This window comes from Erpetoichthys calabaricus, chromosome 11 (assembly GCF_900747795.2).
Source record: "Erpetoichthys calabaricus chromosome 11, fErpCal1.3, whole genome shotgun sequence".
Classification (NCBI taxonomy): Eukaryota; Metazoa; Chordata; class Cladistia; order Polypteriformes; family Polypteridae; genus Erpetoichthys; species Erpetoichthys calabaricus.
This window is the reverse complement of record NC_041404.2, coordinates 21,390,887-21,415,265: the sequence shown is the minus strand read 5'-3', so window position 1 is coordinate 21,415,265 and position 24,379 is coordinate 21,390,887. Positions and strand designations below refer to the sequence as shown.

Genomic DNA, 24,379 nt, shown 5'->3' with positions numbered 1-24,379 from the left:
GCATTGAAAAACAAATGAAATGACCTTTTCTAATTTTAGTTTTTAATAATTGATGAAAAGTATATCATTCATCTGTTCATCTATCGATCTGTTTTCTCACTACCTTAATTCATTTTCAGGTGCCAAAGATGCCAGAGGTAATAATCGTGCATTATTGTTGTTAAATGTTAGAAGTATTAATTACCAAGTGGGGAAATTAAAACGTGCTTCCACTGTCATGAGCATATGCAAAGTAACAAAAAAAAATAAAAAATCATGAAATTCTAACTGTATGGCACCTGCCATTGCAAATTTGATCTGGATGCTAAATTATTTAAAGACAGGAGGTCATAAGACAGGTTCTAATTGTAAAATGATCATTTCAGACAAGAGACTGACTTCCCATACAGACACAGACCATACACCTGTATCATGGATGAATTTCACCAAAAGCTTAATGAACGCTTTGACAGCAAACCCAAAAAAGTACGTTTTAAAATCTCTTCGTCTTATAGCGGCCGTGTGCTAAAGCAGGTTTATGAAGATGGCCAAGCGGTAGAAAGTCCACAGCAGGACTATCCACACAGCTTTCTGCATGGAAAATTTCAGAGGAGAATTGACAGCGACCAATTTTTTAGCTTCGGGGAGATGCCAGATCAGGGAGTGTACACTCCTACTAGGCTGACAGCCCAGAGGATCAGTGTGTTTAAAGATGGGAGTTCCTACAGCTTCAGCAATGGAGGCCACCCACTGTTCAGCGACTTCACACCAGGTGATTCAAAGGTAAGTCATCAGAATAGCTGCAGACAGAACTGAGGAGGGGTAGCACGGTCGGTTGGAGGTTAGCGCTTCTGCCCTGCAGGTTTAGTGTCCAGGGCTTGAATCCCTCACCTGGTTGCTGGTTATGTAGAGTTTGCACTTTCTTCCTGTATTTGCTTATTTGGAATGCAGTTTCTTCCAAATCCCATAGACATGTCACATTACGGATCATTCTAAATTGTTACTTTCTGAGTATCATTGAGAATTTGTGCCAATCAAGTGTAGGTTCCTTCCTTGTGCCAAATCCTGCCAAGATAGACTTGAATGACATGACCTTGAATTGAGATAAGCAGATTTGAGAATTGTATGTTATGTTATGCAGATCGTGTGAGTGAGAAGAATGTATATGCATACTAAAGCCTTTCAAGCCAAGCAAACTAATAGTGGGAATAATTTTAACTCTGAAAACTATAAATGGAGCGGATAAAACAGTGAAAAAATGTTAATACTGTATTAGATGACATAAAACTAAAAAATGACTACTCTTTTCATTCTGATTAACAGCAATTGCTGGATTTTCAGCTTTTGCGTCATCTTCTCAGAATTATCTCATAAACATCTGCATTTCTTTAAAAATTACAAACAAGGGGGCATTATTAAATGTAATCAGTTATACACAAGCAGCACTGTTTCTTTTAGTTAAATATAACCTTTATTTTAAATAGCACATGACACACACATATTTGTATGTCTGGTCATGAATGTATTTCAAATAAATGTTTGAAGTCACCCAGCAAATGGTTTGGTTTGTATATTTTTATTTTAATTCAGTAGATCTATTGGAGAGTGGCAAGTGAACTCTCTGTTTTATTTGATCCTCTCTGACTAAACAAAGAGATTCCTAAGCTTATATAGAAATAGATAAGAATTACAGCTAAAAAGTAGTAAACTATCCTATAGAAAAGTACACAAGGTATCACATGACTCGGTCTATGCCATGTTTTAGGTGAGGCTAAAGGAAATCCTTTCTTCTATTATAGTATTATACAGGGAATTCAGAAAGCATTCGGACTCCTTTATGTTCTGCACACTTCATTGTGTTGTAATTTTAATGAATAAATTTGCCATTTTTGCCCATCAATTTACACTAAACAGCCCATAATGACAAAGTGAAAGCATGCTTTTAGAAGCAAATTTATTAAAAATCAAAAACTGAAATCTCTTCTTTATAGAAGTATTCAGACCTTTAATTCAGTACTTCCTAGACACCCCTTTGGCAACCATTACAGCTGCAATAAGTCTCTACAAGTTTGCACACCTGGATTTAGGCAGTTTATCCCATTGTTCCTGGCAGATCCTTGAGGCTGCGTTAGATTGGATGGGAAGTGTCTGTAAACTGCCATCATCAGGTCTCTCTAAAGATGTTCTGTTGTGTTTAAGTCTGGGGTATGGCTGGACCACATAATGAAAGCCAGAGACTTGTCCCGAAGCCACTCCAGCATTGTCATTGCTGAATGCTTTGGGTCATTGTTGTGCTGAACGTTGACCCATCACACCTGTCTGCATTTGCATACATTCTGGAGCAGGTTTTCTTCAAGGACCACACTGTATTTGGCTGCATTCATCCTTTCCCTTTATTCTGACCAGTCTCCCTGTCGCTGTCATTGAGAAGAATCCCCATAACATGATGTTGCCACCACAATACATTACCATAAGGATGGTATTAAGCAGGTGATGAGGAGTGCCTGGTCTTCGACAGACATAGCACTTGGAGTTCTGCCCAAAGAGTTCAATTTTTGTCTCATCAGACAAGAGTATCTTTTCCTCATACTCTCATATTACTTTAGATTGTCACTCTATCATAAATGCCTGATGGACGGAGTGCTGCTGAAATAGTTGTTCTCCTAACAGGCTTTCCCATTTCAGCAGTGGACTTCTGAAGTGCTGTTAGAGGTACATTTTGGGTTCTTGGTTACCTTCCTGACCAAGGCCCCTTCTTGCCCAGTTAGTCAGTTTAACTGAATAGCCTACTCCAGAAAGAGTCCTGGTGGTTCCAAACGTCTTTTTCCATTTCCCAATTATTGATGCTACTGTGCTCCTAGCACCAATCAAAGCTTTAGAAATAGCTTTATCCCCTTGCCCTGATCTATGCCTCACCACAATTCAATCATGGAGGTGTACAGTACCTTGGACTTCTTGGTTTTTCTCCTGACATGCAGTGTGAATTGTGGACCTTATATACACAGGTGTGTGCCTTTCTAAACTATCTCCAATACATTCAGTTTACTAGAGGTGGACTCCAATCAAGATCTAGAAACATCTGAAGGAGAACCACACTGATGAGTCTGAACACTTCTATAAATGAGAGATTTCAGTTTCTCATTTTTAACAAATTTACAAACCTTTCTGAAAACATAATTTCATTTTGCCATTATGGATTCCTGAGTGCATATTGCTAGGCAAACATGGTAAACTTATCCATTTAATCTTAAATCTACAACACAATAAAGTGGGCAAAAAGTGAAGGGGTCTGAAAACTTTTCTGAATTCAGCAAACGTGCGCTGGTTATCCAATTATCTCTCCATCAGTTGTTGGAATTCAGGAACAAATCTGATTCAGGATCATAAGGGGCCAAAGCCCATTCCAGAAGTATCAATTCTAAGACAGGAGTAAATCCTAAAATTATTATTTAATTTAATGTACAAAAATTAAAAATAAATCTTTACACAATAAAATGCACAGAATGTGAAAGGATCTAAATACTTTCTGAAACCAGTGTATGAGTATCTACTTTTTAATTTTAATGGGGCCATAAATAAGAGTTGCGAAGTGTAAACTCATGTGGTCTAAGGGTTGTTTGTTTTAGCTTCTATATTACATAGGCCAAAGTCACAAAAGTATTATATCAAAGCTTGCTTGCTTGTTGAAAACTGAAAGAAAAAATGGCCTTATAGGTACAAAAGAAAACACATATTAAATATTTATTAAGCTGGATGCACACAGTAATTAAATAATGAGTTGAATTATGCTTGTAAGCTTCAGGGAAGCCATTACATTCAAGTCCCAGTGTTATCTTACCTCATCATTTATAGACAAGACGACAACTTACAATTGTCAGTAGTGCATTGCAATTAATTAATTGGTGCAACTGGCATGAGGAAAGCTTGCTACTGCTTTATGAAGAGTCATATTAAAAGTGACAAATGGCAAATAAATCAAAAATTGTTACGCCTGAAGTTAATGTATACATTTATGTATTTCATACACGTAGCTATTCTTCCTTGTGCAGTTGCCATTTGTGCAGCATGTCTTAGTCAAAGTAAGAGTTACTTGAGTGATTGTCTATGCTTTGAAATGCTCAACATTTAGTTCATAAAAACTAATCTGCTGCTTATTTACTTTGTATCTTTTTAGCCAATAAAAGGTGTCATTTTGCTTGACTTTTCACTATATTCTATAGGGTGAACTGCAATAATCACATTTAACATATAAGAAAGAGTAAATGAGGAAACAACACATTTTATATTTGAGACCAACACTGATCAAGAGACGCACATATTGGTAAAAATTAAAGGTGTCTTTATAAAATAAAACACTACAAGGTGGTTTGATTGGTGAAGCAATGAAGTAACACATGATAAAACTGAACAGTAGAAGTGTTGTGTTTCTAACTTATTCTTCAGGACAGAATTACAATTTTTTTCCCTTTGCCTGCTTAAATTTATAAACTCTGTCAGCAGAGTGTAGGCTTACCTGATGCAATGGTAGTTCCTTTTTTCTTTTCTTCTAGAGGGGGTAGCTAATCTGCTAAGCCTTTCCCAAACCTCATTTCTTCATCTCCAGAGTTCTCTCTTTCTCAATATCTTTCCACAGTTACTTGTCAGCCTTTCCCTTTAAAGAAGAGTTGTTGTCATCTTCCTGAGTTTACTTAACTGCAGCAGGGTTTCGCTATTCATTAATTTTATCTTCAGAAATATTATTGAGTCACTTGCAGAGTTAGAGCAAACCTACAAAACCACAACAGCCTCTAGTGTTCACTGGTGTTCTACATCTATGAAGGTTCCTAGGGCTTCTGCTCTCTCATTGGGCAGTACAACACAGTGGTTCCTTCTCTAAATTTTGTGATTTAGAGGAATACAACTTGACATCAATGAAGGGTCCCAAGACAATGTCACTAAACTCGATATCTGGGCCATTGAGTGTTACAATCGTCTATCAGAAGTAACCTATAAAACTGGATTTCTAGCTGGTTAACTGGCAGGAGACAAAGAGTATTGATACAGTGCTCCTAAAAATCCCTGCAATCATGTTAGAAGAAAATTACAGAAATGAAACCTGCAATTGGAATAGGCAGACTGAAAATCAGCTTTGTATTGAGTATTTTCTTCTTTATTTTGCTGGTATGGAATTAATTTTTATTTCCTTTTCATTTTATATTCTTTTCATCCTGTTCTTGATGACATGCTTTAGTACCAGCATAGCATTCATTTCTACAGATGTTTTTCCAATGCGGACCAGTGCATCTAAACGTATATCACTATGTGATAGAGTACAGTAGATGTTAGGTTATTTAAGAGCAAAGGTGCTTCCAATATCATTCATCTGATCTTTATGATTGTATTATTGTGAGATGAATGGAACACACAAAGTTCATTATTGGATTGGTCTATTCTCACACCATAAGCTTAACACACATAAAACGACACACACACACAAACTCTATCCACTTAAGAACAGTTACGGGGGATGCCTACTATTCCTGTCACTCCTCAGTACTCCACATAGACTGTTTGAGTGTTACCTACAATGCCTCTATAACTCTTCAGTCCTCCACATACAGACTCATTCCCTTTGGTGTGAACAGCATATGGGTATACCTGGAGTGGAAAACCCTCAAAAACTCCAACTAGAAACCGAAAGGGCCAAGAAAAATATTTATAAAATGAAAGGTTTATGTTTAATAAAGGTTTACAAGCCCCAAAGCTCAGAAGAACACAAAGGAATTGCCTGAATATCAAGGTAATACACAGCAAACAAAGTTCCGAAACAGACTCCAGAAGCAAAGTCAAGAATAGAGCAGAGGTTCAAAAAATTAATACTCACAAAATGAAATCTAAAGACGAAGTTAAGAAACAAAGCACAGGGTTGGAAATTCAGAAAAAACAAGCAATAGCAATAGCACAGAAACTCACAAAAACTCTCCACTCCCTAGGGCGTTCAATGAACCGCGAGGAACCTTGGAAGGTCCTCTGGATAAATAGGGTGGAGGACTGTTCTCTGCGGTGATTGACAGGTGGGCCCGCCCCTTGGGGAGCCACCCACAAAGCACATGGGACATAACAAAGGCCATTCCTCTTTACCAACCCACACATAAAAAAAATGTATATAATAAATAAAATGAACATTAATATGAATAAATGGTATAAAATTAAACAAAACAAACAAGAGACAAAACTTTGAACACCAGCCAGGAGGAAAGTGCTAGATGAACCATAACAATGACAATACATGAAGGATGACACATCTTTTGGTTACATGGCATTTAACAGCCAGCATTATTTTAGATACACTGTTTGTTCTTGTACTGAAAATGATAACTGAGTAGTTAAAGAATAGTGGCATTCTCCACTACACCAGGTGCCCTGTATTTACTTTATTACCTTAGTCGCTCTATGTATAAAGTCAAAGAATCGAAATCTAAAAACAAGATAGTATTTATTAAAATAAAATAATACCAGTAAAAGAAAATATAATATAAAATATAAACAAATGGCAAAATCTAGATGTGTATAGTGTTAGAAAGCTTATTGAAGATTAGCAGCAATGTCAAAGTTGAATGTTGTCCTGGACGGTTTTTAGTTGTAACAGTCGGGCTGATTCATTAGTTGCATTTTCCGATATCCAGATGATATGGTATCTCTTTCACTGACGTATCTCAGTATCTGACGTCACATTCTAGTCTCTCGGATGGGCCATTGTTCACGTCAAAAATCTTCATGGCGTTCTGGATCTTGAGATATTAAACACATATGATTGGCTAACTATTCTGGTAATGGATGTCTGTGCCTAAAAGGTTTGATTCTCTTTCATTTAATATTAAATTGTGAATTGCTTGATCATTTTAAACTAAGAGCACCATAAATTGCTTAGATAACAAGAAAGAAATAATGTACAGATGTAGTTAGATAAATAAGAAAGAATTCACAAATGCATTAAAGTCATGAATTATTGGTCACAGAACAAATATAGCTGTAGTTACCTAAATTACCTTCAAGAGTTCTTAAAAGTCCATCACAGTCTATTACAACAAAAACTGATTGCAGCTTGTTCTAATGTACTGTCAGTAGTTCCAAAATTATGATTTGATTGGTTCATCACAATGACAAATAAAGGAAAGACTGTTCACATTTCCTAAAAGAAACATTTAACTCAACTACAGAATGTAAGTTTTGCGACTTTTTTAAAACATAATTTGGAGTTTCAGTTTGTCCTCTGAACAAAAGGTCTCCAAACCATTTTTATTGACACTACTGTATTGTTTCAACTTTCTGGTTAGTGATTCCAAACGTCTGCTACCTGATTCATTTTCAGTAACTACTGGTTGTTTTCCAGATCAGCATACTTGTTTATCATGTCTGATAGGTCAGATCCCATGCTTTGATTTCCTAGAGTGGCATATTGCTATTTTATATGCTTGGAATAAAAGATAATAGATATGTATAGATTTTACTTGAGCGCATTGCACTTTAATTCATATCTATAGTTTCCATGTCATAACTAAAACCACAACAAACATATTATATTTTGCTTAGCGGCTGCTTTGAGTGTATTGCATTTCAATTCAAGACAATGTATTAATCGTGTCAAAGTTAAATTTAATTAAATGATCAATCAGCCTAAAAGGTTGGGGCAACAGTTGGGGTACGAGGCATTCCACTTCTAAACATTTCTGTGTTGTGGCGACAAACGTAAGTTTCGTCAGTGTGGGATCATTAACCAAAATGTTGGGAAGTGTTTTTTATACTGAAATAAGTTTACTCTTATGTTCAGTTGTCTAAAGAATGTGTTACGCTTGCCTTAAATCATATTGTTCCATTCTTTGTTTGACAGTCCTGACAGATATGTCAGGATATTTAGCAATAGTCAGTACTGTCACCTCCATCTGCAGGTTTTTACAAACTCATATTTAGGGGATTATTAGTGTAGAAATGCTCCATTTGATGATTGGCCTAGTCGTATTCTGCAGCTCTTTAGGACATTAGCTCTTGAATGCATTCTAAGGATGTTACTGTAGCAGGTAGGAAATTCTTTTCCAGTTGCTCCTTCTATTACACCAGCTCTTTCCAGATTGGAAAGATGGGAACAGCTCATACCCAATTGGAACACCACATATCAAACTGTTGAGCCTCTTGACCCACCTTTTGATGCTGATTTGCTCATTTAATTACATTCAGTTTTGGCATGAGGAATGCATGGTCTTGAATTGAAATGCAATATGCTCAGAGAAGCAGCTGAGCAAAATGAAATATGTTTGCTTTGCTTTTAGTTATGACATGTAACTTATGGATATGATTTAAATGTATTGCATTTTAAACTGGCATGTAAATTGAGTGCCAATAAGGAGAAGCAATCGATCGTTCAGTTGATATGCAACACGTGCATGCCGTTAACATATTGGATTGCATTTCATTTTTGCACAAATAACCTTCCATAGTTTTGTATTCCTTATTAATGACCATACCATTGTTGACTCATCCAGGTAGAATAATAATGAAGCTGATGATAGAATACAACCTTGTCTGTAGCCTACTATGGTTCAGAAGAAATGAGTCAGCTCTCCTCCTGCTAATACTGCTGATCCTACTTGGTTGTATAAGTCCTTGATTAAATGTTTTATGTTTATTGGCATTTGGTAAGATTTCAATATTCCGGTACACTCATAGCTAATACTATGAAATGCTTTTTTAAAATCAATCAAACATTTTATAGTTTTTGGTCATTTTTAGGTTAAATATCTGCTCAATTGTCAACCTCCCATCTCTGACACTAGCTTATTCTTCATTGACAAAATTGGCCATAAATGTATCTAACCTTTTTAAATGATTATGAGATATTGTATGGTAAACTGAGCTTTCCATCAAATCTCCCTTCTTTGGAAGTAGATTTAAGAGGCTTTTTATCCATTTTAATGGTGTATTGCCTGTCTGTCATATATTTGAGCAAAGATTAAGCATAACACCTGTCATTACATCTCCACCAGGAAACAAAAAAAAAACATTGAGTACAATAACTAACAGAACTAACAAAATATAAAACACTTATTAAAAAAGTCAGTAGTAAAAGAATGACATGGTATAGAAAAGAAAAAAACAAAAACATTCAGGCAAATCCCCTTTGCTGCAGTGGTCTTTTTCCCTCTGCTCATCTATAAAGTTTATCAGGGGTATCCAGAGGACTGTTTTAACAGCATGCTGAAAAATGTCAAAATTGTACTTTTTCTTGTCTTAAACTCTAATCTGTATTTTAGAGGCAGTATCTGTCTCCGGGAGGATTCATTTATTGCAAACCCTTATTCTGACAAGCTTGTGAGCACTGCAGTCACATTAACAAAATGCTGAGTCAAACTCTCTGCTTTCTGTGTCAGCTTCCAGCAAATTGTATTCCACTGGGCTAAACAACAATTGTGAGTTATAGTTTGATTTATTTTCAAATTGCTGTTATTTTATTGATATTTATGTGTTCCCTAAGCTGCTTTAGTGTTTAATTCCCAGTAGGATTAGCCCTTGTGTTTGTATAGCTCAGGAAAAAGACTTATGCACAACACTTAGGAGGTGCGCCCTGTTGTTGACATGCTATTTTTCACTTTAATTGTGAGATACTTACAGTATGTGCTTTTCATCAGTTTATTTAAAATATATTGTATTATAATGAGAAGCATAGACCTCATGGTGATGCAGTGGTTAGTTCTGCTACCTCAGAGCTCAATTCCTGGACCAGTCTCTGTCAATGTGGAGTCTGCATGTCCTCCCTGTGGGTTTTTCTGTGAGTATTCAAGTATCCTTCCCAGATCCCAAAAGTGTTCAGGTTATGTTAATAGATTACTGTAAATATGGCACATGTAAGTGAATTTAATTTGGTCCTTATGTGTACACAAGCAATTAAATGCATGCCCCCCTTGAGTAGCTAGGTCCTTCCCTCTACTTGATACTGTTGAGAAAGTCTCCAACTTCCAAGATTCCTTAAAATGGATTAAACCGTTTGAAGAAATGGCTGAGTTAAATGATCTCCATAGTGGCAGCATTGTGACTATTGAGGACTAAACAACTGTAGCTCTTGGTAGCCTGCTGTAGATTCCCAGTGGACTGACTCAAGTAGTTATTCTCAGCTCTAACTCTTGATTATTACCTGTTCCAAATGTCACAGATTAAAGTAGTAACTCTAGTGACCTTTAGAAAATTGATGTATGGATGTTTAGGTGCGGGTTGGCACAACCACAAACTAGTCACTATGTGGAATATTCATAATCTCACCAAAATGTCACTGTGAGATCTCCTCTTACACACTAACCTTGATTGTGTTAGCTGGATTGGAATCTTTATATTGTACAAAAATGAATGAGTGTGAGTGTATGCTCCAGCATGCAACATCCATTTCAAACTCAGTGCTTGTCATCTTTCTGATTCTGTTAGGTTTGGCTCCATCTTCTGTGACCATATAAAGAGGTTCACAAAATGGAAGCTTACTTCACATATCCATTCATTTCCCATACCCAGTGTTGTGATGTGAGATTTTACATATAACTTGATGAATATTTTGTACTGTATATCTTTATTTGTAATTTAGACAAAGCAGTGTAATTTAGTGTTTACCCAACAACCCCCCCCCCCCCTTAAGGAATGGGTCTGTTTGAATTTTACGACAGGATTTGTAGGATGTGTGTTTTAAACCAGTTTGGAAAATGTGTTTCTTTGCTAAAGTCATTTCTACCCCCGCAAATGGGCTAAGGTGTACTTTAACATATGGTTTGGGGGCAGGTGTTAAGATATTCTATTTCCCCCATTGGTCTGAAGTATGGCTGTTTGGAATTGGCTTGGTTCAGAGGCCTTTAAATACCATGATGTCCTATTGGCTCTCGGGATTGGACAGAACATCTATAAATGTATGTGTTTAACCTCAGTATCTCTCTCTTACCAACCAACATATGATGAAGAAGCGTCTCTCTTGCTATCCTGTGATGAAGAGCACAGCTCAGCAGCCATTTTGAACAGACATGTGGCTGAAAGCTGAGCACCAATGATGCCTTAACTAGAGACATTTAAGTAACCAGAAGACTGTGTGCCACCTGAACTACATATCATCATTTAATCAGGTTGTATGGTTGCCAATATTCAAATGTACTTTGCATTTTGTTATTATTTATGAATATTATCAATAATACTAATACATTGTTTAAACTGTAACTTAACTTCTGCTTGTCTTTTACTGCATCTAATTGCCTAAGGTTATAGATATAGAAGGGAAGGTGGGGATAAGTTATATACAATAATACCTTATAAACAGTGGTAAGTCTGTGAGATTAGGCATTCTAAGGCTACATATTAATAATACAATAGGGGAAAGTAGAGCAATATATATTAGTCTACCAAGACAAAACACCCAGTTTTTCAACCACTGCAAAATACTAAAATAGAGGGAAGCGTATACTGTGGTGAAAGTCAGAAAATCCCAAACACCTAATTTGAAATTGATTCCGGTGTGGCTCATGTCGACTGACCCCCTGTTTATACACTGTGAGACCACCTGATAAAAGTCTCCACAGCAAAGGAAACCATACCTTGAGTGTAGAATACTGCATAAAGCCCCACTGCTCTATGCCAGCAGCCTAAGCCATACTGGTAGTGCAGATCCAGATGGGATAACAGAGAAGTGCAAGAAAAAGTATCCAGAACACGTAAAAACAGGCAAGACTAACATGGCACAGTGCTAAAGCCCTGAATTCCAAGGCACCATTTTTCATTCCCTTGTCCATCACTAGAATTCAACAGAGCTGGACATGCAGGACCCTGGAAAACAGAATGCAGAAGGTGGGGCCATGAGCTGGGTGGGGTGGGGTCTTGGGTGGGGCCATGGATGGCATGGGAACATGGTCTGGGTGGGGTGGAGACATGGAATGTGGTGGGTTGGGTTCCAGGCCTCTTTCTGACACATAAATGACTTCTGTTACATCAGCTAAACACCCTTTAATTATTTAATCATTCAGTGTCAGTCATATTCTACTTGGCATAAAGGCTGGATGTGTGTTAACCATTTTGGTGATTTTCAGGAGCAATTGTCATATTGTGCCAGAAAATGGAATGAAGACATTACACTTATCTTACATAATGTATAGCAGCAAATTTTTTGACAGCAGTTTTGGGAGTGCTCACCTTTCATAGACAGTAAATTTTGGCCATTTTTTATTATATCTTGAGAACTTGGAGTAAGAATCTTTGCCGGCAGGTTACATATATTGCCATAAAAAGGAAAGCTCTTAAGCATCCAAATTCACATTCATCTACAGTAAAATCATTACATACAATGATGAGTTTGATGACACAAACATATGACTAGCGACAAAAGAAACGCTACAAAGATCAAAGACTACCTGACGCAGAGTGGCAGCCCCCAAGGCCAAACCCCCCAACCCCCCGGAGAATGAGAGACTCATGTGCAGGACAAGATTTACTGGCATACCCTGACAAAAAAAATTCTGCTCTGTCTTTGAGAACTGGAGACATGAAATGTTAAGACTGCCAGGGAACGCAGGAGAGCAGCATCACTAGTAACTAATTTACGACAGCACCATTCTTTAAGTGTGCCTATTGCCCGAGGGTGTGTGACTCCAAGACTTATTAGGCACCAATGGATCCACAGAAAATTACATTTTGGACATCATTAGCTATGATCCTTCTGAGACAGGCTCAGAGTGCCATAAATGATTATAATATAGTTAAAACACAAAATAGCAATATTTTACATATAAATATCTTTCCACAGCCATTAGCAAGAAAAGTGTTATTCTTTGAACACACATGTCACCTGGTAGACAAAAAACAAACACAATCCAGGTGTTTCTATTTTTTTCAGAAACATGCATTTCTTAAATATGTTACACTAGCCAACCCGCGGTGTAGCATACGCCGCATAATCAGGCCGCTTTTTTAATGATTTTTAAGCACAGGGAAAAAATTAACATTTGAAAATCCGTAATTTAATAAACCACCAAGAAAAGTAACATTGTAACAATGCACGGTACGAACCAACATGCAATTGTCCGTGACTGAAAACTGGAGGACCGCCGTCGCGCCTTCTCCTCCCGCTCGGGCGCGGAGGGCAGAACGGGAGGAAAGGGGAAGGACGCCCGTCATGCTAGTCTGGTGATTTCTCGTTCAGTATGTACTGCCTGCTCATGTGCCCACCCCCAACTCATCACCTGAGTCGTTTTTGTCTTTGCACAGTCTACATGTACCTGTGAGTCACATTGACTGTTCATTTTCCAAACAGCGCCTCATTCGCTTTTGTCTCTGGTACAGTCCAAATGCACCTCTGTGCCACGTAGACTTTCCATTGTTCTTTGCGGTTCTGGCTGCTTTTCTATATATAATCCACCAAGTCACCTGACCATGGTAGTAGCGAGAGGGGGGTGGGGTGTACAAAGGGCAGGGACGTAATCAGTGCGAGCGTATGACCTGCACTTACTGGGAATTCCTTGTTCGTGGGGAACAAATGCAAGCCCCGGTTTCCAGCACGAATGGGGTTCAACGTCTCACCCACGCCTCTCTGCGCCGGGTAGACACACGTTGATCCATTCAGTGTAGCGCACGTGCAGTTACCTGATACAGGAATCTGTATAACATTGAAAGAAGTGTTTCCATGAAATACATTTGAAGCAGTGGCCATGGAAGGCAAATGAACAGTCAGCGCGGCTTACAGCTGGATTGATGCCGCATTTTGTGTCACCCGACCATGGCAGTAGCGAGGTGGGGGGGGGGGGGGGTGTACAAAGGGCAGGGACGTAATCAGTGCGAGCGTATGACCCGCACTTACTGGGAATTCCTCGTTCGTGGGGAACAATTGCAAGCCCCAGTTTCCAGCACAAATCGGGTTCAATGGCTTACCCACGCCTCTCTGCGCCAGGTAGACTCACGTTGATCCATTCAGTGTAGCGCGTGCAGTTACCTGATGGAGGAATCTGTATAACATTGAAAGAAGTGTTGTTTCCATGAAAAACATTTGAAGCGGTAGCCATGGAGGGCAAATGAACAGTCAACGTGGCTCACAGCTGGATTTGGACCGCAGCACAGACCAAAGCGAGTGAGTATGTGTTTGATGAGCTGTTCCAGTTGGTGGGCAGTGCTCTGAGGTGCGTTCCTTATCACGTGGGAGGAAGGGTAGAGTTTCTGGGCGGGGCTTCATTGTTTCTTTCCCATGGTTTTCGATGGTGGACGCGGTCGGGTGTCGTAACCGAAAACAGTAATGAAAAGTCAACGTGGCTCAGAGGTGCATGTGGACTCCTAGCACAGACGAAAGCGACTTACGGGGTGGTCGGTGAGTTGTAGCGTCCGGGCACATGAGCAGGCAGTGTGAATGCCTAGAGAGCGAGGGTGGACGTGGGCCGGGGAATAAGGAGTGTTGGTTGGCGGGGAAACGTTTTCCGTGCTCCTGCAGGACCATCTAAGAAGACGCATGTTTGTCACGGATGCGAATTGCTGTATGTAGCGTGTAAAACAGTTTGCGATGGTGCACGCGGTCGTGCGTAGTAACCAAAAAGTCAGAGGTGCATGTGGACTGTAGCTCAAACAAACATAAATGACGGCGTGTTTTCCGAGGCGTTGCGTCCAAGTTGGTGGGCGTGGCTCTGCGAGTTGTCGTCGTATCCAATGGTCTTAGAGTTGGTGGCCGTGGCTGTCTTGCGTGCTTTCCATGGGTGGCTACTTGTTGGCGGCTTAGTGAATTATATATATATATAGATTTTAGAAAGTGGTTAAGGTTAGGGTTTTGGTTTGATATTCATTACATACGGTATCATAGATAGATAGATAGATAGATAGATAGATAGATAGATAGATAGATAGATAGATAGATAGATAGATAGATAGATAGATAGATAGATAAGATGAGATGTGTTATGAGGGTTGCTGTAAAATAAATGAAATGATATGTTTTAAAGTTTGATAGCATCTTGTGAAAAATGTTAGTGGATCTGATATGGTGTGGTTTCCATCGTTCCTGCAAGAACATCAGAATTGGCACTCCTGGACTGTCATTCAGCTTTTAGCTTTAAACGTAGCCTACAAAAACGTAAGTAAAAGGACATTATGCTTGAATGCACACAATTTCACATTTTAATCGTGGATTTAGGAAAGCTGTTTCCCTTAAAAATTTAAAGAATGACAGATTTTTGAGAATGTAAGCTCTCAGGATTTTAAATGATAAAAGGACAATTCCTTCCTCATTCCCAAAAACATTTTTTTTATTCAAACAAGGTTTTTTTCCCTGCATATCCAATTTTATAATGTCATAAGTAGAATTAAAGGTGACTGGGAGAAGGTGAATGACTGTATTGCAACAACGATCATGATGGTGTCCCAGGAACAACAGAAACCAGATGATAGATAGATAGATATCAGATTGCGCAAAAGAAACCACTGGTAAGACCTTATAGTGCACTGAGGTGGAGCTGGCCTTGTGCTACAGTTGCTGCACAGGTTGCTGATGGTGTCATGCAGAGAGTGCGATATCTTGCTCATCATATCCAGAAGTTTACCTAACTTTCTTCTATTATCTGCTGCTTCCAAAGAGTCCAGGCCAGCGCCTTCATAATTAACTTGTTAAGTCTGTTGACATCTCTAGTTGTCAGACAATCGTCAAAATGACACAATTGTTGTTAAGTTCTGCAATTATTTACTTATTCTAAATGCAAATGCTTTGCTGGTAATAAACTAATTAATCCTTTAAGCATGCTTAGTATGTACACGCTGCTCCATTTATATAAACTGATAAGAATAGATAAAACAATAAGCAAAGAAATCAGCTGTGCCTTTTAGTGTTATTTTGTTTTCTTGCCATATTATGCAGTCTTAGATAAATAACTGATCAATGGCTTTATATCATACCATTTAGATCACTGAAATTCTTTTTTTCTGGTCTTCCACAAATAACATCCAGAAGTTACAGCATGTCCAAAATAAATGTCTACTACTTATTGCCTGGAAATATTCTCATATATTCCTGATTCTGTTTTCTTCACCTTGATTATTAGCACTACACCATCATATTGTAGCACCATTGCTTCTCATTACATCTTTTAGGAAGCTTGCTGTCCTTAGAAGAACAGCTTGCAGTAGGAATTCCTTCACTACTTTGGAAGGCTTACTGTTTTTATAGGCTCCCCTGCAGTTGCCTCTGAAGCTTTTCATTTACATGATGTAATGTCGGATCAGAGTGGTGGCTACACACAACGAGGCTGGTGCAACTTGTCTATGCCATTATATAGTCCTTCCTTCAAAGTTGCTGTCCCCACAAGGACCACTTTCAACTCCTTGAAACTCTTTTCCATATCAGTTGTGCAGATGATGGCAAAGGCCCATCAGCAGGGATGTTGACTATTGTGTTGTCAGATGGCACAGCAAGGATGTTAAGTGCTGCATTGTTCAGAGGTGTTAAACACTGCTCTTCTTTGAGGTGATCTGTTCATTATATGTGGGTACACGAACCTCATTCTGTAATATAACAATCTCTTAGTCATTATCCATCACTGAACTGCAAACAGCTTTCCAGGTCCAGGACTCAGCTTTGAGATTCCCACTCAATGGCTACTCTATAAACCCTCTATAATCTGCCATTTCCATTGCCTGCACGTTTTTTTTTTTCACTAGTCATGCTGCCACACTTTTGCCTAGCTCTATAAGTTCAAAGTTCCCCAATAACTGCACACTAAGACTGATGGATTTTAGCAAATGGAGAAGTTCTGGCCGTGGCACTGCAGAGATGGCATCCTCTCAGATCTCTTTCTTCCTGTACTGATACTCCAAAATCTGTACTAACCCCTGCTTTCTCTGCTCTTCTTTTTCTGGTTTTCTGTGGTGTCGATCTCCGCCACCACCATCCGTTCAAAGCACCATGCAATCCCTATATTGAAGAATTGAAGGGCAGAGGTCCACATGGCCATCATCATCAAATTCTTCCATGTGGAGAATGAAAACCATGAGGACTGATTGAAATCATTTACGTCAGGTAGAATGCCCAGTGGGGGCTGGGCGGTCTCATGGCCTTGGAACCCTGCAGATTTTTTTTTTTTTTTTTTTTTGCCGTCTGGATTTTTTAAATTTTTTCTGTCCTCCCAGCCATCAGACCTTACTTTTATTCTATGTTAATTAGTATTGCCAAATTTTGTTTTTATATTTTGTCTTTTTTCTCTTTCTTCATCCTGTAAAGCACATTTGAGCTACATCATTTGTATGAAAATGTGCTATATAAATAAATGTTGTTGTTGTTGTTACCAACATTCCAGACGCAAAACTCCCCAGAAACTCTCCAGAAGTGCCCGGCAGGTCCACATTAGGTTTCTTTGACACTCTGCACTTTGCTACATCAGATGTGACGAGTTCTCTGAATCTAATTTCAGATATCAATGTGACACCAACGCAGAGTGCCACTATGGATTATTTTTTCTTTCCATGGCTCTTTTGGATAGCCCACTATCCTTAAAAGAGCAGCTCACTGTTGTCACACTAGATTGAATTCACGTGTGACTTTATCAGGCTTGCTGTTTTTATAGGCTGCCCTACAGATGGCCATTACAATATCTTCAAGACTTACTTATTCTGTTGTACAACAGAAAAGACAAGAACTCATAAAAAAGGCTTGGGGTACCCAGACTAACCCAGTTTATCTAATCTGAAAATCTGAAGAAACTAAAGTATAGTGTCACAATTGTGGGTTCTTCCCTGTTGTTGTTTAAACTGACACTGACTTTCTGTTTCCTGAGTCCTTATATTGTGAAATAATAGAAGCAGTAGGGCTAACTGTGGTGTCACTGTTCTTCTTCCAGGTCACAATCCTCTATTCTAGGGGTGGAAAAAAATCATGTAAGTTTCTGTGTCATCCCCAAACCTCTAACCCATACATCCTTAGAATAAGACATAATAAGAGAAACCCGATACTCACACATCTCACAACATCATCCTCTGCCTGCACTCTGCAGTCTGTATCCTCTAGCCTTTATTTTTTGCTTGTTGCGCAGATGACACTTTGTACCAAAGATGATAGAGCTTTTGGGACTATTGGTCTGAACCTAAGTAAAAAACAATGGCCGCAGTATGATTGGGCCTCAACACTGCTGGCTGTTTTTTAATGTGCTTTTAATAATTCAGAAACATTATTCTATATAATATAATGGAACATATTAATAAAATCTATTATTATTAATATAAGCAAAGGCCAATAATATGCAAAGATTCAGAATATGTGAAAAAAGCTAATATTGCTAATATATGTCATAGTTGTTAACTAATGGTTATTTAATTACTTGCCTTTGTTGTCTAAAATTTTTCATTTAAATCTAAATATATGATGTTTTCCTTATATATGCAGCACTTTTTATATATTTGCAGAGGGATGTAATGATAACCTTTGTTTCCTTTCAGTGAACTGAGTCCTGTGTGGCATGGTGGCACAGCAGTTAGCTCTGATGCCTCACTGCTCTTGGGTTTAAATACTAGCTAAATGTAGTTTCTTTGTTCTCCACACATCTATTTTGGTTTTCTTCAAGTGCTTTGGACTCATTTTAAATACTAAAGACGTGCAGATTGCAATAATTGATGATTCTGGATTAACGTCATGTGGCTGTGTATCATAAGATGCACTGGAACAACATCCAGGGTTGGTTACTGCTTTGCATCATGTGCTGCCATAAATATTATCCTCAACTGGATTAAACAGGTTTGATAATGGATGGATGAATATTTAATATATAAAATAGTAATACCGCTTCATTGTATTGTGTTTGATTATAAAAAGCTGCAGTAAATGACTGACCTAAAGAGTCATTAGAATAGGGTTATAAATTATTCACAGAATCAAATAAATGGCTGTGTTGCTGTATAAAAGAAGTAATTCAAACAGGACTGTGCTGATGGCAATCGTTTTTACTGGCTTAAGCAACTGGTGTTTCATTTTAAGGTGATGGTGATAAATAATTGATTAAATGATGACTCCGATTTGCAGCAAAAATCTCAGTCCCCCCCTGACAAATATTTTATTTTAAATTGCATGATTCAATCCCCAGTCATAGCCTGTCTGGAGTTTGCACCATCTCCCCATGTCTGCGGCTGTTTTACTTTGGGTTGTTCAGTTTTCCACTCTCACCTCAAAGACTTGTGTATTGTATTATTTGGCCGCATGTGAGTGTGTGCACGAGAGGACTTGTAATGGACTGGCATTCTGTCCTGTGTTTGTTTTTGCTTGGCACCAAATGCTTCCAGGATAGGCTCTGGCCTCCTGTGCCCCTGAACTGGATTAACTGATTTTGACAATGCATTTCAAAATTCAGCTGGAGTCACATAGTTTATTTATTGGTTGTGATAGCTTCATTCAAGTTAACTGAAAGTGAACCTCATGACAAAAAGTTTGCTTATCCAAAAAGCGCTGTCACTGGCATTTAAATATTAATGGGGCATTGACTTTATCTGTGGGTCATGAAATCAATTATTAATCATTTCTTAGTGTTCATTAGCTTCACCAGATGGTTTACTTATTCCATGAGATTATCTTCAGGCCATTTGCGATTGATGAAGTGACGTTCACTTTGGGGAATCAGTGGAGTGGCTTTGTCGAAGTGACACTTGTTTCAGCAATTAGTATCAATCCTACTCAGACATGATGAGCAAGGTGAAAACGTGTCTTATTTAATTAACAGGTTTCAGCAAATACAAATAAGCAAAAATGTGAATGTTGTGAGAGATTCATTGAAGCGCTTCTGAGCAGATTCATTTGATTTGCTAAAATATTTGCTGGAAGGGTGTCATGGTGGTACAGTGGGTAGTACTGTTGTCTCACAATCCCAAGAAACTGGATTTGAACCCTGACCTGCTCCTTGCTTTCTGCAGCTTATTTGTTCTCTCTGTGCTTGTGTGTGTGGCTTTATTGCCCATTCCACAGATATGTAGTTTAGGTTAACTGAACTCTCTAAATTGCCTCCTTGAGTGCCTGAATCTGCCCTGTGACTCTATTCAGATTGTCTTCTACACTGTGTCTGTGTGAACAATTCCATGCAATTATGTTAGATTTCAGACCACCCAACAGCTTGATTCAGTATATATAAAAAGTGTAGAGACATTTGTTGTCTACACTGGTTTAAAGAATGGAACATTGCTCCTTAATGGTTTGGCAACACCATGTACCCATTTTAGGTCCTTATATTTCTCAGAAATTAGCTTAGATAAAAATAAATGGGGAGAACAACTGTCTTTTGGAGATTCAGTATGGTTAAAGAGTACCATAATGAGACTAAGTGATGTGCTCTTAGGTAAAAGCTGTAATCCAATTAGGCAATAAAATTGTTATCCATATTAGCTGAGAAGAAAATAATATACCTGCTGTTTTAGATGAGATCCCTCTTGGGATGGTACAAAACTTTGTGTACACTTATAATGGTGTCTTCCTATCAGCCCCAGCACACTCATGCTGATTGATGGGAACTGTAGTCCCCACTCAATACTGATTTTTGGGTTGACCTCTTCCTTTACAACCCCACTTCCTGATATGCCATGTAGCCTAACAGATTACAATTTTATTTATACAGATATACCTTACATATAAAAGAGAGAGCAAAGTGTATATGTGTTGATTTAGACTTACTTCAAAATCTGCAACCATCTAAAGAATACAATATTAATTTAATAAAAATTTACTTTTCATAATAACTTTACATTTTTTCTCTAGCAATCCTCAGTTTTGGATTTTGGTAAGATAATCATCTACACTAGCAACCTGAGAATCATTCGAACCTCCCAGGGGAAAAAGGAATTAGCAAAACAAATGATTGAGGAGAGAAATGCATTTGGAGATGACTTCAGAAGTCCTATAGCATCTGATGAGCTGCAGCCATCCACTCTAAGTGAAGATATCAATGAGCTCTATCCGAAAGCCACCTACTTTCAGGTACAGTATATTAGTAAGTTATGTCCTCCTGTGGTTGTAAGACATGCTGGTAAACTGACAACTTCAGAGAGAGAGAGAGAGAGAGTGAGTGAGATGGAGGACAACATGCCATATACATACACTGGTGTCCAATCTGAGGTTGGCATCTGCTTTTCGTTGGCTGTTGCTTCTTGTTATCTTGTAATGGAAAAGGTCCATTAAGACATATGAATGGTGAACCAATGACCATTGTAACAGGAAGGACAGCAATTCAGGAGTTGAGACACCTCTCAAATGAACCCCTTATAATGGTAGAATGAAAAATGAATTTAAACAAAATGAACGGTCACTGTTTCAGAGAATGCCTGGATCTTTAGAGTGCAAGAGATCTGTCTGCCTCTGATGCAGGTCATAAAATGAATGTCCACCTCCTGTGAGTGCACTATATATATATATATATATATATATATATATATATATATATATATATATATATATATATATATATTCCATTCCATTTTCCAACCCGCTGAATCTGAACATAGGGTCACGGGGGTCTGCTGGAGCCAATCCCAGTCAACACAGGGTGCAAGGCAGGAACCAATCCTGGGCAGGGCGCCAACCTACCTCAGTATATATATATATATATATATATATATATATATATATATATATATATATATATATAGAGAGAGAGAGAGAGAGAGAGTTTATGTATATGTATATGTATATGTATATATTATATATATTATGGCGGGCAGCCACAGACAGTACCCAGCCGGAATGCCATCTGGTCGGAAGGACTAGGAGAGGGAGCTTCTGCAAGGTAATACCTTCCCCGGGATACTAGAGGGCAGCTCCCCTAGGCGGCTGTGACACCATGGATTCCCGTAGGGCATGCGGGGAGTTGGATTTTGGCACAGCCCTGTTAGGTTCCATGGGGGCCTCCAGGGGGAGCTGCAGAGCCCTACTTTGGGCTTTCACCACACCTGGGAGTGATTCCAATTCTGATTAATGAGCCACCTGGAACACTTCCAGGGCCAACATAAAAGGAGTTGCCTCACTCCACTCAGGGAGCCAGAGTTGGGAGGAAGCAGACGAAGCTTGCCTGGAGGAGTGGAGGAGAAGGACAAAGAGAGGAAGAGAAAGAAAAGAGAAGAAGTGTGCTGTGCTTTATGTATTGTGCTGTGGGGAGCAGAGAAAAGCGCTCCCCAGCTGTAAATAAAACGCGTATGCTGGACTGGAACTTGTGTCTGCCTGTCTGTGTCGGGTTAGGGCGGCTATACGCACCCCGGTGGTCCACAATATATATAGACAGATATACTATATGAAAAGTGAGGTCAGGCTTCTTCTTTGCTGTGAACAAAGGCCTGTCTTGTCCTAAGGTAGATCTGCTTACCTTGCAGAAACCTTAAAAGCGTCCCCTAAGCTCATTAAGGACAAAATCTTGACTTACATGATACTCCACATTTCTTGTATTTGTTCCGTTTTCTGGATGGGGCATCTGATTTGAATTAAATTTACTGCACAAAGAAAATTTTATTCATAGACCAGTGAGATAAAAAGAACTGTGTGCCATGCTTCTATTCAGTTATGATTTCCCTTTCTATTAAATTAAACAAAAAAAAAGATTCAAACTAAACTAATAATTGTTACTTATCTATTCATCACAGAAGGGATATTAAAATTAATGAGTAAATAAATAATTAAAAGTGTACATTAAGAAATTCAGTGGTTCTTGCTCATTGGGGGCATTGATGGTAATTTGGTAACAGTGTGCTATAAGAACCTGTGCCTAAAGGCATCAAAATAGCAGCTTTTGTTTATCTTCGTTGTCATTATGCATGTTCTCAAGAGTCTAATAAGTTAATAGGTTTGACAAATGATTAATTTGTTGAATTTGCCTTTGTCTACCACTGAGAGCAGCATGTGGGCAATAAGAACTTGTAAGTACAACTCCATGGAAACCTGTTAAGGATAAACGAAGGAAGGAACTTTTATAATGCACACCATTATTATGAACACAAAAGTGGTGGGTCACTGTGTATTACACATCAGGGAGCTTCAAATATCCACTAGAGTGGCAGTCAGATTAATTAGCTGGAGGCAGGCTGTCAAGCTCTAATAGGCTGAATGGCCAATTTTGGTAAGTTAATTTATTTTATATGCCTTTCATTCTATATGTGATAACTTGAGGTGGATAATGAATAAATAAAATAAGTAACCTGGGGGTGGCTAGACATGACTTTTGACATACACAAAAGAGAGATTAATTGGACAGAGAATTTCTGCAAAAAGCTCACCAGTAAAGAGGCGAGCAAGCAAAGAGATGGCCGTCATAATGTTAGCAAGTGGTTGAGCCACTCCACCTAGTGAACAGAGATTCAACAACCTGTACAGGTAGACTGAGTGGGGCATCAGGGTTGCATTAGTTTATTGATATTTTGCATTGTTCCTATTGCTTCCAGGCACAGGCAATTCCTAATTTATTTATGCCTTTTAGCCTCTTTGATACTTTTTTTGGTTGTGTTGAGAGGTCACACATGCATCCCCATAGATGCATACTAAGTTGAATGGTGATTCCAATTTGGCCCACTCAGGTACGGGCTACCATGTCTGATTCTACTGGGACAGGCTCCAGCTCCTACAAACCTGAATTAAATCAAGCTCTTTTGACAATGTAATGTTATGTTAAGATGTCAAGCAAAAACTGTGGAAAAATATAGACACTTTTACCTGAATATTGACTTATTTTTCTCTCATTCCCTCCACTCCCTTTCTCTTATGCCCTCCTCCCCATCTTTTTCTATTGCTTAGGACTTGGGTGAAGATTCACGTTGCCCCCAGTGTGAAGGACGGGGCTGTTCTCCATGTGCCGTGTGCCATGGAAGCAAGTTGTCGATGCTTGCTAATCGCTTCAATGAGTCCATTAAATCTCTGCGTTGCCCAGCTTGCAATGTAAATGGCCTGCAGGCTTGCCGGTCATGCACAGCATGAGGTGCACCATGGCTGCAGTGTTGTCACATATTAGCTCCTTCACTAATAATAAACTCGGCTGAGAAACTGAATCCACCCTTCTATTTTGTCATATTCAGAGAGCAAATTCAATTTTAGTGAATAAAGTGAGAGAAAAGTGAAAATATATGTCTCTGTCTATTATGTTTCTTGGGTGTTTTACATAATAATTGCAAAAGAATATTAATGAGAAATAATCCTTTATTGACCAAAACATATCATATTAATGCTCTTTACAACAATCTCAAACAATGTTTGTTAATAACTGCCTGTAGGGATAATCATTTGCAGACAGAATTCTTTCGATACAGTTAGACGATGCTTATTATGAGTAACGGCACTACTTCGTACTTCATATTAAATATTGGTTTAGACAACTTTAGACAAAGAATGACTCACACAAGGCCATGAACTCTGTGGAAATTCTGCTGGATACTTTCCAGA

The 24,379-nt window shown here is 38.5% G+C and overlaps 1 protein-coding gene across 1 annotated transcript; it reads left to right on the top strand.

The window, feature by feature from the left end:
• Positions 1-386: 386 nt before the first annotated feature.
• Positions 387-24,046, top strand: LOC114659988 (glutaredoxin domain-containing cysteine-rich protein 2). Its single transcript, XM_028812526.2, has 3 exons — positions 387-762; positions 20,723-20,941; positions 23,738-24,046. Exons 1-3 carry the CDS (start codon positions 412-414, stop codon positions 23,915-23,917), a joined length of 750 nt encoding a protein of 249 aa, XP_028668359.1. The 5' UTR covers positions 387-411; the 3' UTR covers positions 23,918-24,046.
• The last annotated feature ends 333 nt before the right edge of the window (positions 24,047-24,379 follow it).